At 36.3% G+C, this 15573-nt stretch overlaps 1 protein-coding gene across 2 annotated transcripts; it reads left to right on the top strand.

The window, feature by feature from the left end:
- Positions 1-4727: 4727 nt before the first annotated feature.
- LOC120265952 (serine/threonine-protein phosphatase 4 regulatory subunit 2) lies at positions 4728-15573 on the top strand. 2 transcript variants are annotated; one of them, XM_039273901.1, is made up of 8 exons: positions 4728-4840; positions 6230-6338; positions 9758-9838; positions 11655-11703; positions 11851-11956; positions 13479-13531; positions 13710-13772; positions 15002-15573. In XM_039273901.1, the coding sequence occupies exons 2-8, from the start codon at positions 6238-6240 to the stop codon at positions 15353-15355; spliced, it is 807 nt and encodes a 268-aa protein (XP_039129835.1). In that variant the 5' UTR covers positions 4728-4840; positions 6230-6237; the 3' UTR covers positions 15356-15573. The 2 variants fall into 2 exon arrangements, with proteins under 2 accessions (XP_039129835.1, XP_039129836.1); XM_039273902.1 differs by having other exon boundaries at positions 4734-4834.

Below are 15573 nucleotides of genomic sequence, written 5' to 3'. Positions count from 1 at the left end.
GTATTGCCAATAAAATCCCTGTCTCTGTCGAACCGGCGGATGGCACCCCGTATTGAAGGGAGAAACTCTCCCACAACCGTCAACAATAGCACCTAGCGATGAACCGAAAGATTCTGCTGACGGGGGCAAGGAAATGTCAGTGAAATAACAACGATGACCGGTGTTGTGGTTGACAGTAGGGTCCTCTCTAACCAATAATACAAGGAAGTGCGGACGAACTTTCTACCAAAGAAGAAAAGATACCCCGAACAGGGGCGCCTTGACGTGTTCAAGCAGGAGTTATTAAAGATCTACCTGAATTGCATGATGGATTCGTAAGTGTCAAGTATTTCTGTTATACTTTAAATATATATGATATCATTTAACATTATGAGTGAACATTTAAATATGTTAGTTTCCATTTAAATATTTACGTTACCTTTTAAATTTATGAGTTACCACTTAAATTATTTTGTCTTCGTTTAACTTTATCTTTTATTGTTTAATTATAAGACCGTCGTACAAAAGAATGACTATGTCAGCACCACATGAGCTAGCTTATACACAATGCTAGACATGAAGGAAATGGTGACATACGATGTGATGGACGCGTTCGTTTGCATAATCCAGAAATCTATAACGAGAGTACTATATCCATATATGAAGCGCGCCTCCACACGACCGCTGGCACTATTCATGTCCAAGCAGGAGCGCGCGAATGAAACTGCTCTCACTATGAAGGGAGATACTGCACGTACCCTGCACGATGTTGACATAGTCATCCTGCCAATCATCATGAATGACCACTTCTATTTGGTCGTTCTTGATAACGACAAACAAAAATACAAGTACTATACTTCTACCGAAAGTGAGGAGTATGAAAGAGACGCCGGAGAGATGGTAAGTGCTTTGATAACTATAGTTTTATAAATAGTGCTCTCTTAGTCGGGTTTCTAACATTAAATTTTAAATCTCGACAACGGAGACTATTCGACTATTGTGTCGATATGGACCTCGGTGAGTCGGCAACTATAACGCACCCCTTTGTTCACGACACTGGTTTATCGACTATTGTGCCGTCTATATCATGTGGTTTATCGAACAATTACTCAACAGTGAAAAGCTACAGCTACCGCAAGCAGACGTTCCTTACTAGTACTTAAAATATGTTACTCGCATACTTAAAGAAGGGAGCTCAACCGGCATCACTGAGAAAGGGGATTCATCGACCGAGGTGAAAAAAGATTAATATGTAATTATGTAAAATAGATTTACCTTTTAAATAACATTGTATCTCATTTAAATATCATTGCTTTTGTTTAAATATCATTGTCACTATTTAATTTCTAAGTTTCTCTGTTTAAATTCTTAATTTTCTGTTTATCTTTCAGAGTTACCGTTTAAAAAACATTGTCTCCTTGTTTAAATATCATTGGTTTTGTTTAATTATCGTTGTCTCTATTTAAATACTAAGAGTTTCTGTTTAACTTTTTGTTTATTTACAATGCCCTTTTTGTTTCTCAAAATGTTTAAGTAAAACGTTTAAGAGATAATGTCTCTGTATAAATATCAAAAGTTGACACTCAAATAAGTTTGTTTCTTTTTAAATATTTGTTCATTTACAATGCCTAGTCGGTGACAGTCTCATTGCAAGATATGCGATTGTGACCTGACGCGTGGCAGCGGCTGTAACGTAACTCGCAGACCTTGGACACTTGCGACTCGATCCTCTTTAGTCTAAGATGCCCAGGTTGCCTTCTCGTCACATGTGGTCGCAAATGCAGTTGTTATTTTTATCCATAGGCTTCTCATTGTCGGGTATGGGGAATATAGCTTTCTTATACGCTAGTTTGTAATTGTCAACGGTGAAGTAGCCGCTAATAAATCGATGAATATTGGTGTATGTCTGCATTATTGCAGCGCAAGCATGTTTGCACGGGATACCATAAACTTGCCATCTGCGACATAAGCAAGTTTTATTGGCAAGATCTACAGAATTGCGGCACTTATCAATCACTTCATAATGATCATCGACAGAATGACCAACATGAAGATTTCGGCTTTTCTCAACAAGTATCTCTACCTTCGAATGTATGTCTGGGTATAAGTAAGTCTCCCATTGTTCGCTTGCTCATGACGGTTGCATAACATGCGCATCAACTTGAACCTATACAACGTGGAACACGAACACTTTAAACAAGGTTAAGCAAAGACACTGATATTTAAACAATAGGATAAGAAATTAAACGAAGAGCCAGATAGTTGAACACAGACAATGATTTTTGCTCAGTAAGGAAAACTTTTTAAAAGATATGAATAATTTTTAAGCGTTAAATAAAAATCAACATTCGAATACCTTATGGAGTCGACCATTTTCATCACCGGTAAATGCCGAGCTTCTTTGATTCACGCATTGAACGACTCCATGACATTTGAATACATCTCGCCCCAGCGTTCACCTTTGAACAGATAATTCGACCACTGTGACATATCCAATTTATGAATCAACCACTGATAGGCTTCGGGTGATGTGGCCTGTAGTTCATTCACGGTATCATTGAATTCTTTAGCCGTGGATGCCCACGCAATACGAAAGTATATGGATCATCACTCCTCTCTCAATGCTTTCCTAAGTCTGACATTCGCTTTCATAAAATTGGCCTTCAAGTGTTGAAGGCAGTGTGCATATGGAGAAGAAGGGAAGAATCTCGCAATGACATTCACAAAGCCCTTGACCTATCTGACACGAATGTAATTATCTCTTGATAATCTCCTTCATCATATAAAGCATCACCTAACTTGGAAATGAACCACGTCCAATTGGCATCGGTCTTGTTGTCGATAATACCAGAGGCGACGTGGAAAAAGCCATTGTTTCCATCTTTACCTATGGCGCCCAATAGATTACCCCGATACTTTCCAAGGAGGTGGGTACCATCGAGAAACAGCAGCGACCTACAAGCCCTCTTGAATCCCACGATACACACACTGAAAGAAAAGAATGCACATTTAAAACTCTCACCTTCTCTTTCCACAATCGCAATGCTGACGGGGTTTGTCTTAATCACCTTATCCACGTACCAAAGCAACAAATTGTAGTTGGAGATATCGCTGTCATCGAGGATTACCAGGGCATGCTCTTTTCCCAACCAAGCTTACTTGTATGGAATGTAGACACCATGTTCCCGCAACATGTCCTTCTGAATGTCAATGGTCTTATACAAAGGCCGGTCCTTGAGCTTCTGAATCACTCGTGCGCTTACGCATTTTTTGGACACTTTCGGATGTGACGCCGATCCAATTCCACCACCGCAAGTGTGTGATAAGTGCATTGTCTTGACTCTGAAAGTATTTTTATTATATTCCTTTGATGCATAAACACGCCATTGACAACCATCAGCAGCGCATTCCACAGTCACTCGGTGTTTTTCATTCTTTAGGAATTTGAAGTCAAAATTCTATTTGATTGCAAAATTTTGAAGTGCGTCTCTGAAATGTTTACGCTTTGAAAACGTTGTCTGATATCCAACGACAATACTTCAAATTGATCTGACGAGGAAAGAAGGCGTGCCACACCATCAGGGTCGCCATGAGGTGGAACGGAAGCGCTCGCAGAATCCGAATTCCTGCCAACACTTTAGTTTAAACGAAAACGATCAATATTTTAAGCAGAACATAAAATTTTAAAACGATAACTAGAAAATTTAAACATTAAAACAAATATTTAAACAGAAACAAAATAATTTAAGCGAAGAAGATAATTTTTAAATGGAAACTTGATATGTTTAAACAGGAACTGGGATAATTAGACAATAATTAAGTTCTACAACTAAATAAACATAAAAGAGAATAAAAGAGAAGAACTTTACAACGAGAAGAACTCATTTTCAATAGGATATGATAATGGCACATCATCTGTCTCAACAACAAGATCGACTACACCGCATTTGAAGATGGAGTACACGTGACACATGCGCTTAAAGTCAACCTCGTTTTCTTTTGGACAAACCGTTTTATGTCCATTGGGTGTGATAAACTTCACCCTAACACGGGAAACATCGAGACCCCATCTCTCACATATCTCAGCTAACACTGATTCCCAAGAAGTCAGCGCCGTGAATATTAGCACTCGTCCCTCCCCGTTGTATCTAGCAATAGCACAAAAACTCTCCATAACAAACATGCATTTTTATACATTGTTACTCCCTCCCGCAGAATGATCAAAGTGAGAGCAACGAAAAAATTCTCACCTTATTAGGAAACTGGCAGAACTCAAATCGAACAAACCAAATGAGGAGATAAAGAAGAAGAAGATGTGACAAGCTTTCTAAACTTTTTTTGACAAAAAACAAGCAGGAAGGCAAAAAAAAAATGCAAAATTGTATGCATAAAGGTCGGACATGAAGTGATTTGGCAGTTTTTTTTTCCACTATTTTCAAGGACAAAAATGAAATTTCATAACATAGACCAGTTGAAGTGACCGATAGGGGGTAAAAGGGAACTTAAACAATAACGAAAGAGTTGTTCGGGGTGTGTAAAAATTGGAGGGGCTGTTTAGGAATATTTGAAATTCATGATGGGTAAACAGTAATTTTTCCTTTTATTTATAAAAAATTTATATATTTAAATAAAAATTGTTTGTTCAAAATTTTATATTATTATTATTATTATTATTATTATTATTATTATTATTATTATTATTATTATGACAGTTTTCTTAAAAAAAAAAAAAACATTAATTGTTTCCACTACTTTTCCCATTTAGCACAGGCCTACCATATCTCGCCCATCTGCCGTCGGAGCCGTGCTCGCCGGACGCCGCCGCCCCCGCGACCTTGGAACGCCGGCTTTCGAAGTTGAGGTTCTGCTCATCTCGTATTTCAGTTGTGATTCTGTCTTGTTTGATTTGATGACCTCTTGATCTCCTTGGTTTTCGCTTCGATTTCTATTGTTGACGCCATCGGTTTCTATTCTGAATACTGTTTTGGTCTTCTCTCGAAAATAATTTAGATTGAGAAGGGAAAAGTGTGTAAATTCCTCTCAAATCGTCAAAAGTTTTAATTTTCCCCCCTATTCTCTGTTTTTATTGTTTGAAGTAAAACTCACAGTTTGGGTTCGTCTTGATCCATGGAATATTCCTATAATTATGAATTTGAAGTTGTATGAGCTTAAACCCTAAAAAAGGGCTGGAAGTGCTAAAGAAAGCAGGGAACACTAGTATGATTCAGTCTCCATTACCTAAACTGTCTTTTTTGAGGTGTTCTGTTTTAGATTTCCATTTTCTCACAGATTTGTTTGCGGATATGCTAGAATGTGATAGCCTATCATATAATTCTTGCAAGAAAAGAAAAAGACCAGAACAAGACCTAGCCGTCAATGCCACTAGTAGCAACCCAAGGCTGTCAATAGACTCAATACACGTAAGATCAAATAACTCAAACAAGGGGACAAAACGGAAGAGTAAGAGCTTAGAATGATCACCATGTCAAACATGCCAATTGCATTCAAAGTTAAGCATCAATAAAGTTCAAGACAATCCAATATACAACTCATAACACACAATTTTAAATTACTTAAGACATTGTTTCTCTTTCTCAAATTTCCTAGGAGTCACTCCACTTAGAGTGCGTCTGGAATGCTTAAATAACATAAATTTCTGTAGTATGATAAAACTCGACATGATAAAATTACCCTCACACAAAATATGAAACCACCAAAAAAAACCGTAACAGCAACATAATGTAAGTGAGGGTAGTGCATCAAAACTTGGCAAGTAAAACACTACCATTTAACACTTTTACCCTAATTTAGTTTGTGAATGTGAGAATATGAATCATTTATGTTTGTATCAAAGATTTTCTGTTATTAGGGCTTTTGCATGAAGGCAATCAAAGCATCTTAGGATTAGTTGGTTTCCTTTTCCTATTTAATATTTCATTTCTTTTGTTGGTTTTATTAAAGATTTCACTTTATAAACACAAATTTCTCGTGGCATTTTTTGTGGCTTACAATTCTTTCCATCCTTTTTCTTTTGTGGCATTTTACCTTGGTTGTGAATGGCATATAGTTACCTTCTTTTCCATTGTGGTAGCCCATAGGGGTATGTACTATATTAAACCCTTAATAGGAAGTACTTTTGATATGCTATAAGTGGTTACTTTAGTTGTTTCCATGGTTATGCATTTGTTCTGGGTGTTTATCTTAACTATCTTTCGGGTTATTGTAACTTTTTAATTGCATTGCAAAACAGAAGCTGTGATGGATAATACTGTGGTTGAGAACTTGCCATCCTCAACATTTTCCTCTATTGTTGCTGATCATAGTGCAGAACAAGCACCTCTAGATCTTCCAAATCATGAGTAAGCATGCTTATCATAAATATAGACATTTTGTTATGAGAACCACCAGAAGCGCTAATACCACAGAAATGTTTGTGAATGTGAATGAAAGACCATTACTTCAGTAATAATTTGTTTAACTCAGATGTTGAGTCAAAGGTTGAAATATTTATCGGATCACAGATGCCATAAGATTAATTTTTTTTTTTTTTAATTTACATATATTCATTCTTAAGAAGCAAGTTAGTTTTAATGATTCTTAAGTAATACTTGTTCTACTATTCCTTTGGCTTTTGTGAGAGAGTTATTTTCTATTGTATGCTTAGTTGTCTATTTATGAGTTTGTGGTATTCTTTATGGTATTGAACTTGTACATCTGATGATGAAGTAGAATGAGGATATAATGTTAGATTAGGAATATGGTAATGGTTTCAAGTTGACCTATAAGATTCTGTACTATTCTTTGCTTTGATCACAAGGGAAAGATTCACGAAAATGATTAAGATATATATATATATATATATATATGTATATCACCTGTTTTATTTGGAGAATTTTTATGATCAGATACCAGTACAGGTGACATGGCTATTCTTATACTAAGACTCAGTGTTTATGAGGAGACAAGTGAACTTTTTATTACATAAGTTCAATGAGCGGAGTTGATGGCAAAGGAGAGATACTTTCTTTAGGGAAAAGTTTCAGGGGAGAGCCTGATTCATGCCAAAGAACTAAGGATGCATTGCATAGCTGGGTTGTTATAAGAGCCTTACAAATCCCTATGTAGGAGTACAAATAATTCAATTGAAACAGGGCACAAACTCTCATTGCATGTGAACTCCAACTTAAGGCTGTTGTGTTTGAAAAAATTGAAGGAAATCATTGTCCTTAAGGGCTAAGGCAAGCTTTGATACAGCTTGAGCTTTTTATGATAAGCACTGTCTCTCCAACAGAACAAAGCAAAGCAGCTAGCCTATCACGAGTTTTGAAAAGGATTGAGGCTTGCTTACATTCAATGCTTCTTTTTGTAAGGTTGTCAATATAAGAATGGAGAGCAGAGGTTTAGGGATGGCAAAAATCGAACCGACCCGTAATTTCCGACCTGATCAGACCCGAACGGGGCGGCTTTGGGCGGGGCGGGGCGGCGTTCCAACCCCGCCCGCCCTGCCCTGCCCTGCTATTAGTTTAACCTATTATAAATATTATATAGTGTAGGGGTAAATGAATTTTTTTTAAAAAAATTTCAATAAATTTCTTATGAGCTTATATGTTTTATAAAAAAATATATTTAAAAAATGTTTTTAGGAATTTTAGTTACTTATTTGTAAGTATGAGTTGGGTAGGATGGGGCGGGATGGGCGGTTTATGAAAAAAAAAGGGGATGGGGCGGGGCGGGGCGGGGATGGTAGGCGTGTGCCCCGCCTCACTGCATTGCCATCCGGGGCGGGGATGGTAGAGGCGTGCCCCGTCCCCCGCCCCGACCCATTGCCATCCTCACAAAGGATAGACATCTCATGCCACGCCTGTTGTGATGCTGATTCCAAGGCTACCTCATGTGCGCATCCCTAAGGAATAGATTAGTGTGATCCTCAAGAGTGGTGTCCGAAAGATGGTACAGGGGGAGAGGGCTGCCAATTGCTCGAGTTGTTTGTAAGTAGCCCAAGCTTGGCTTAAGAGATTTCAAGTAATCTGGCCAAGCTTGATCAGAGACTTTGTCAATAGCTCCCAAACTATGATATAATATTTTTTATATGTAATTCATTATATTTTACATTATATCATTATACATTATATGAATAATCAACTCAAGTTGTTAGTGTGAGAAATTTATTGTTTAGTTTTATATAGATGGTTAGAATCTCATGAAATGTAAATTTTATTTGAAAATATGATATAACTTACATTGTTTATTGTTGAAGTTATAAACAAGCTTGTTACTTAGCGAGCTCAAGCTCAAAGTCAAGCCTTTTTTTTTTTAATTTCAAGCTAAAACAAGCTGGGCGTGATCTCTTGAAATTAAAATTGAGTTGAACTCGTGTAAATAATGATTGGGCTAATTCCGAGCTCAAGTTCAGCGTAACCCACTTCTAGTCAAACTCAAGCCGGGCTCCAGTCCTATCAAGTCTGGCTCACTTACAGCCATAAGTATGGGTGCTAAATCTCTCCTGCCTATTTGCAGTGAGCAGATTGAGAATTCTGCATATATATATATATATATATATATATATAAATTAAATTTTCTTTCCCAAATGTGAAGGTGTACTTTTGAATTTTCTTTTTGTGCCAAAAGTATAACCCCTGTTGAGGAGCAGGATCTGATTTGATGGTGTGAATCTTTAGTGGTCCGAGAGAGAATAAGTTGTGAATAGATACATAACTTTGTGCCGGGATGGAGCTAAGTAGATAGTACCTCATTTAGCATCTCTTGGGGAAGATGAAAATTTGACCTTAGGCACCATACTGGACAAGGTAATACTTTTGTGTCTCGGTGCATGTTGCCGTGTGATCTATCTTGCAGGCCAAGCTGTGACTGACCAATGTACAAAGAGAATTTCAAGTTGGGATCCATCTCCAATGTTGTCAAATATAAGACTAAAGAAAATTCTACTGACTTCCAGAATGTTTCACAATTGTTGAAGTTGCTTTGGTATATTGCTTCCCCTAAAGTTGGACTTTTGAGATTAATGAAATGGAGCTACAGTCCGAAAGGATGTTTTAGTGGTCATTTTCTGAGCTAGTCAACAAAGGAGGCATTGACAATGGTTTGCAATGGCTGCAGTCCCAGGCCTCTCGAATGATCGTGAGGCTTGGTCTCCAAAGGTGTGATTTATCATGCAAAAGGACAGATCTTGATGTGTATAGGACTCGTCCTCCTCTTTCATCAAATATTGCTGGTTTTTCACAATGGATCAATTATCTAGGCTAATGTAAGTGGGGATGATGTAAGAAAAAATAAAACATTGTAGAACTATAGTTGTGTGGATGTCGCTTTACATCAGCTATATGGTGGTGGCTAGATCTAGTGCTTTATGTATCTTGAATGCTGATCAAACAAAAAGAAAAAAAGTTAAGCACAGAACATTGTTGTGCATTTATGAGGTTGTTTAGGTGGGTTTGTGTTACAAATGTAAGGTGACAAGGGAGGGTTAATACATAGATGAGTGACTAGAAAACTGCCTGGAATTGCTTGGGAATAGTTTCAAGTAAATTTATGAGGTTTTTTTTTACTCTCTGATTACTCTGTTAAAATTTTATTGTTAATTTATTTTGAATTTATTTTTGTATCCGACTTTTATTTTGGTTATCATGCATGTTGGTTGGAATTAATTGTGTAGGAATAGTTTCAAGTAAATTGTCTTAATTTCTTGTCACAATTATTGTCTAAGTAGAATTTGGGGATGCTGCTTTAATGAGGTATTGTTCTACATGTGCCATTGCAGGAACATGGAGCCAAAGTATGACATCAGTGCTGAAGAATCTAAATGCATAATAGAGGTTATTGCTGCCACTGGAAAATTCTGGTAAGCTTTACTTCTGCTATGTTCTTTTGAAACTTTTCTAGGACATTGATTTTTGATCAAAAAATAGTGTTCCTGTGATAAACAATCATATGAGCATTTTTTAACTTGATATATAATGATCTCCTCTTGCATTCATTCCTCCTGATTGCTCTTGGACTTCTTCACGATCTCACATACATATGTTAACCATAGCTATTAAAGGCACCCCTCAGGCTCAAGGCCTAGGGTCCAGCTTGAACGCCTTGGAACTGCAAAGGTGCGGGATACTAACGAGGCACCCCAAGGCACGTGGCCTTGCCTTAAGACCGAGGAGATTTGAGGCGTGCCTTAGTTAAGTGTAGCCCTGTAGCCTCTTTTAATGTTTTTCAGTTTTCAAGAGCTTGATTAATATGAAGATTGTTTTTTCTATTTTTAAGAGCCGGATAAATATGAGGCATTAGAAGATTATCAAATTAAATCTCAACCCTTCAAAACAAAGGTTTTTTTTTTAATTTATTTTTAGTTTTTAAGAACTAGATAAATATAAGCCATTAGATAATATCAAATTAAATCTTAACCCTTGAAAATGAAAGGTTTTTTTTTTTAGTTTTTAAAAGCCGGATAAACATGAGTTATTGGATGAGGAAGATTCCAGGATGAATATGAGAATGAGTGGGAAAATAATGATGAAAAAAAATGATGAAGCTATTGAACTTGATAGCGATTTGGATTTTCTAGCATAATAGTACTTCTTAATAGTGGTAGAGTAGTAGTAAATTCTAACCATAATCGTATTTCTTAATGTGATGATTTTTTGCTACATTGGTGATATTCTCTTCGCTCTATGTATATGTTTTATCCAAGTTTGAACTTTGATTTTTCTTGTTTAATGAAATTTTAGTATTTATTTTGAATTTTCTGATTTTTTAAAAATTTTTAAATTTTTTTGCGCCTTGCTTTACGAGAGCACATCCCTAAGCCTTTGGCCTAGGTGATTTGACCCCTTGGCGCCTTGATGTGCCTTTGCACTTTTAATAACTATGATGTTAACATACATAAATCACTTAATTGAGAATAAACTAGAAGTTTTTTTTTTCTTTTTGGATTGAGGAGCTGCAACCAATTTATTTGCTAGTGTGTCTATGTTTCTTTCTACAAGAGATTTTCACTTGATTGTGGTTGAAAGGCTATAAGGTCTTTTAGCATTTATTCGGATTTGAAAGGAGTCTTTAAAAATTTTTCGTACAAGAACTCAAAGGAAACTAAAGTACCATTAGTGATGATTTTTTAACAGTCATACATATTTGATGCTTTTCATTATTATATATTTCATCTTGAATTGGCCTGATGACCAGTACTGGTGATAGAGGAAAATTCTTTTCCCAGTATTATTACTGATTTTTTTTAATTAAAATAATTATTCATTTTTATCTAGCTTCAAATAAATTTTGAGAATAAACAAATTATCAAAGTGAACATGTTTTTTGAACAGGGTGAATACAATATATTTTAAGACCATGTTGGCAAACTAATGATGCAGCTTCACATAATAAACAGTGCAGCTTCTTTCTATTATGCAATTTGTGAATCTTCCTGCAATATAATCTTTTAACAAAATTATTCTTTCTTCCTCTTTTTTTTTTAATTACGCTATGTTTCATTAGCAATTGCAGTTTGTTAGAGCAGACATAAAGTTGCGAAATTGCATGTGCTTGTAGTTTAGTATCTTCATTTCATTATTAACTGTTATCTTCTATTTATATGTGATCAAGATTTGGATTTCCCTTGTGAAAACTTTCGTCCTGTGTGGTAATGTGCCATTTACTTTCTAATCCAGGCATGACTGGGAAGTGCTGAGAAGCTTGCTTTCATCACAGCTAAAACAGGTATTGGGAGGTTAGCCTCTGTGTGATCTTATGCTTCTTATTATTATGATCTGGGATTATTTGGTTAAACTACTAATATCTAAACAATGAAAATTTGCATTCATATGATTTTATTTTAATTAGTGCTTGTGAAATTACTTTTGCAAGGCGTTGGGGGAATATCGTGAATCCCAAATGGTTGGTGGTGATGGGCCACAGCCGAATTCTTTGTCAGGTGAAACTTATGCAGAGTTAGCAACAAGGTTGGAGGAAGGTAATTTGTGAAATGTAATCCTATCAATCGTTTTGTAGGTTTTTTAAACTTTCAACTACATAACAAAAATAACGTAGGTTGCATCCTTATATATTGACCATAAAGGTCGAGATCTCTCTGCCACTTATGTGGCTATGCATGAACAATTGCATCCTGCATGCTTATGGAGTTCATGGTTATTTGTATAATAATCCCTCGCCATTGATGCATCCACAACATGCTTTTTTAGGTCATCCTGTGAAATCACTCAGGTGCATGTATCGTTTGAAACTAGTTTTTGTGAATTTCAATGATCGATTTAAGCAGTTACACTAAACTCTGTAAATTGTGGCACTAGGTTGCAGCATCTCTACAAATTATTGATCTAAAAGTGAAATGACCTAAAAAGTGATGAACCTATCTGCAACTATTATATTGTCAATTGACACCATGCCTTCTTGGATATTTAATTTTTAAAAACAAAAAGGAACTTATGGGTAAGAAACTGTTTTAGTTTTAGTCTGGTGGATTGAATGTATCATCCATTTGCTATGATGCATGCAATAAAGAGAGACAGGGGAAGAGGCAGAAATCATTAACAAACGCTCAAATTGTTGAGGTAGTTGCTTGTATATCCCTAGGAAAATATGGAATTGTAAGTATACCCTAAAACAAAATATTGAAATTGCACGTATACCCCCAAGAGTTTTTGGCTTTGTGCATATATACTACTGCAGTCAAGGTCAGAGCAGAATTTTTCTAGAGAAGACATGTTTTCTTCTACCTTCTCTCTCCCACAGCTCCTCTTTCTTTAACATCATCTTCAACATTTACTTCTTCCCCCCTTCCTTTCTTCACTAATCCCTTGATCTCCAACATCCTTCTTCCATCCCTTCTTTCTCTTCTCTTTCTATCTCTTGTGAACAAGAAATCAGGGAGAGATGAGAGACCAAAGGGATAGAGGATGAAGAGTTCCTTATCTCTCCTTTGATCTGTCTCACATGAGAGATTAGAGAACCAAAGAAAGAGAAGAGGTAGGAAGGAGGAAGAGTAAATGATTAGAGAAACAGTGAGGGAGAGAGGTTAAAGATAAGGGCATTTATCTGATTTTTCTACGTTTACACATTTAAAAACTCCTAAACTGACTAATTCCACTCGCTTTGTCAATTATTCTGTCCGCTCTAGTTTGTCTTTTCCAATTTTAATTTATCCTTAACAGACAATTCTACTCCATTTATCTTTTGTCCTTTGGAGATATAATCATTCCTTCCATCAATAACTTGAATATGGTTAAGTAGATATTTGGAACTATTTCAGCTGTCTTTAACAATCGAAAAAATTTCATAGTTAAATATACTGTCATGGTGACATTATCATACTCTTATTTGCTTTAACCATGCAATTACAAAGTAGTAATGCCAATACTCATTAAACTCATTTAAAATACCTTTGTCATGGTATTAACTATTCTGATGTATCAGTTAATTTTGCAATTCTGGTGATATAAGAAAACAGATTACTTATTATGATATGTGTCTTGCAGCTCTGTTAAGCTTTTCGGATGGTCCTCCATTTACATTGCAAAGGCTTTGTGAGGTGATTTCACTTTTATTTGTAATCATCATGCTCTTTATGTCATTCTGTGAGATTATTATGCTGATAATCTAGGATGTGCTTGAATGCCTACAATGCAGACTTTACCTCTTTTCTTTCTAATAGTTGTTGAAGTTGAAAGTTTTAATACTAAGAGATTGGATTTCATGCCATTTAACAGATACTTCTGTCTCCAAAAAGCACGTATAAAACACTCTCAAAGCTTGCTCTGGCTCTGGAGAAGGTTTGTATGCAGAAGCATTTATTTTCAGGTTTCCATATCCACACAGTTAGTCTGGTAGATTTATCAAGCAAAGATATTCTTCATATGTAGTTGAAGATGCATCTTGTCCTATGCACTATGATCCTGTATATCATGCCCTTCACATATTAGTTGACCCATGGACAAAGTCCATTATCTCCTGGCTTGCATGTTATCTCCTGACTTTCCTTGTACTCATTAACTTTCAAGCATGAGTGTAGTGAATGATTTGTCTATGCCTTGCCTGTACAGAGCATATAATTTAAGAAAATATCTTGGATCAATGAAAATTTTTCCCTTTGGAAAATGGATCTCATTTTTGTATGTTTCAAGGTGGATACATTAAGGTAGACATATTCCTCCAACATATCATCTTTTTGACTAGTCAGTCAACAAATTCTCATTTCTTCTATGTGCGCAGAGGTTGTTTGTTACTGATCTAGATAGTTCACATTACAATTCTTTGGAAAGAGGCCTCTGTGGCATAGGCATTTTAAGTTATGCCTGTCACTGTTAAAAGGTAATGAGTGGTTTGAAGTTTCTGGAAACTGAATTGGTGGCATAAGTTTCTGGTCTGATGTTGAGATTATGCGTCTCAATTTCCTTCACTGTTCAGATGTCACGAAGAAATTATCTCTAGGGATGTCAAGCCATTTACCTATAGCATACAGATTTGTGGTTGAGATATTGTTGGAATGAATAAACACTTTTAAGACTTTAAGTTAGTGAAAAATGGAGTATGTCTATTGGGACTTCCTCCCTTCCCCCACGCTTTTAAACTGCAAATACATGTTTACGGGCTTACAACTTATGCCATGTAATAGGCTTGGGAATTATATACATATATGCTGCTCCTGTTTCTGTTTTTGCTGGACTTCTTTGTGCTGGACTTATTTAGCACAAATGTTAGCTTTAATGTTATCCAGCTTGAAAGGTTGGTGGCAAGTAAAAATTCTTTCCTCATTCAGAATTAAGGTTGTGCACTCGACCATATATTTGGTTCAACATATTGTTGTACATGGATTTTATCCAACGAGCTTGTTTTTGCTTGCAAAATAAAATCGTAATAATTATTTATTCTGAAGTTGGTGTGCTAGATATATTGTTCTCTAAATACTTTTATATTTCTTTGCAAATTGGCCAAAAGTTGGTCCTTGTTTACGTCCTCGGCAATTCGGTAATTTCTTATATGAACATGAAATTGTTCACAGAATTTATTGGTAACATCTACGATAACAAGGAGCACCGAACCTTACCCCACAGAGTTGCTGCAGAAATCTGCAGAATCTGAGAAGGGAAGCAGTGAGGCCCAAGTTCATCATTCAAGTCCAACCCCAAATGAGCCCCAAGTTCATCAATCCAGTCCAACCCCGAACGGTGTAGAAGCTTTGGCAGGCGATTCTGATGAAGAGATGGTTGAAGCTGAGGCCGACGAGGAGGCTGTGAACTCCGACATGGATGTGCAAGAAGATAATGCGAGCGGAAAATCTGAAAGTACCTCTGCAGTGGCTGCTGATTCTGATCCTCCAACCAACAGCGAAGAACATGGATTAACGGCAGCTTGATGAGCATCTCCTGAGTGATATCTCTCCGCAGGGAAATTTTATTTGAATGTGTATTTGAGTTTCCAACTTTCACTCATTGAAAAATGTCATATTCAACTTACGTCGAGCAGTTTGTTTCGTCTTTGTAATACAATTCTGGTTTACGATCAGAAAAAACAGATACTAGTGTACTTCAAACTGCTTTTTGTAGTTTAAAAAACTTTTTGCCGCATTTTTCA

This window comes from Dioscorea cayenensis, chromosome 7 (assembly GCF_009730915.1).
Source record: "Dioscorea cayenensis subsp. rotundata cultivar TDr96_F1 chromosome 7, TDr96_F1_v2_PseudoChromosome.rev07_lg8_w22 25.fasta, whole genome shotgun sequence".
Classification (NCBI taxonomy): domain Eukaryota; kingdom Viridiplantae; phylum Streptophyta; class Magnoliopsida; order Dioscoreales; family Dioscoreaceae; genus Dioscorea; species Dioscorea cayenensis.
Note: the sequence above shows the minus strand (reverse complement) of the source record. Positions and strands in the feature narration are given on the sequence as shown.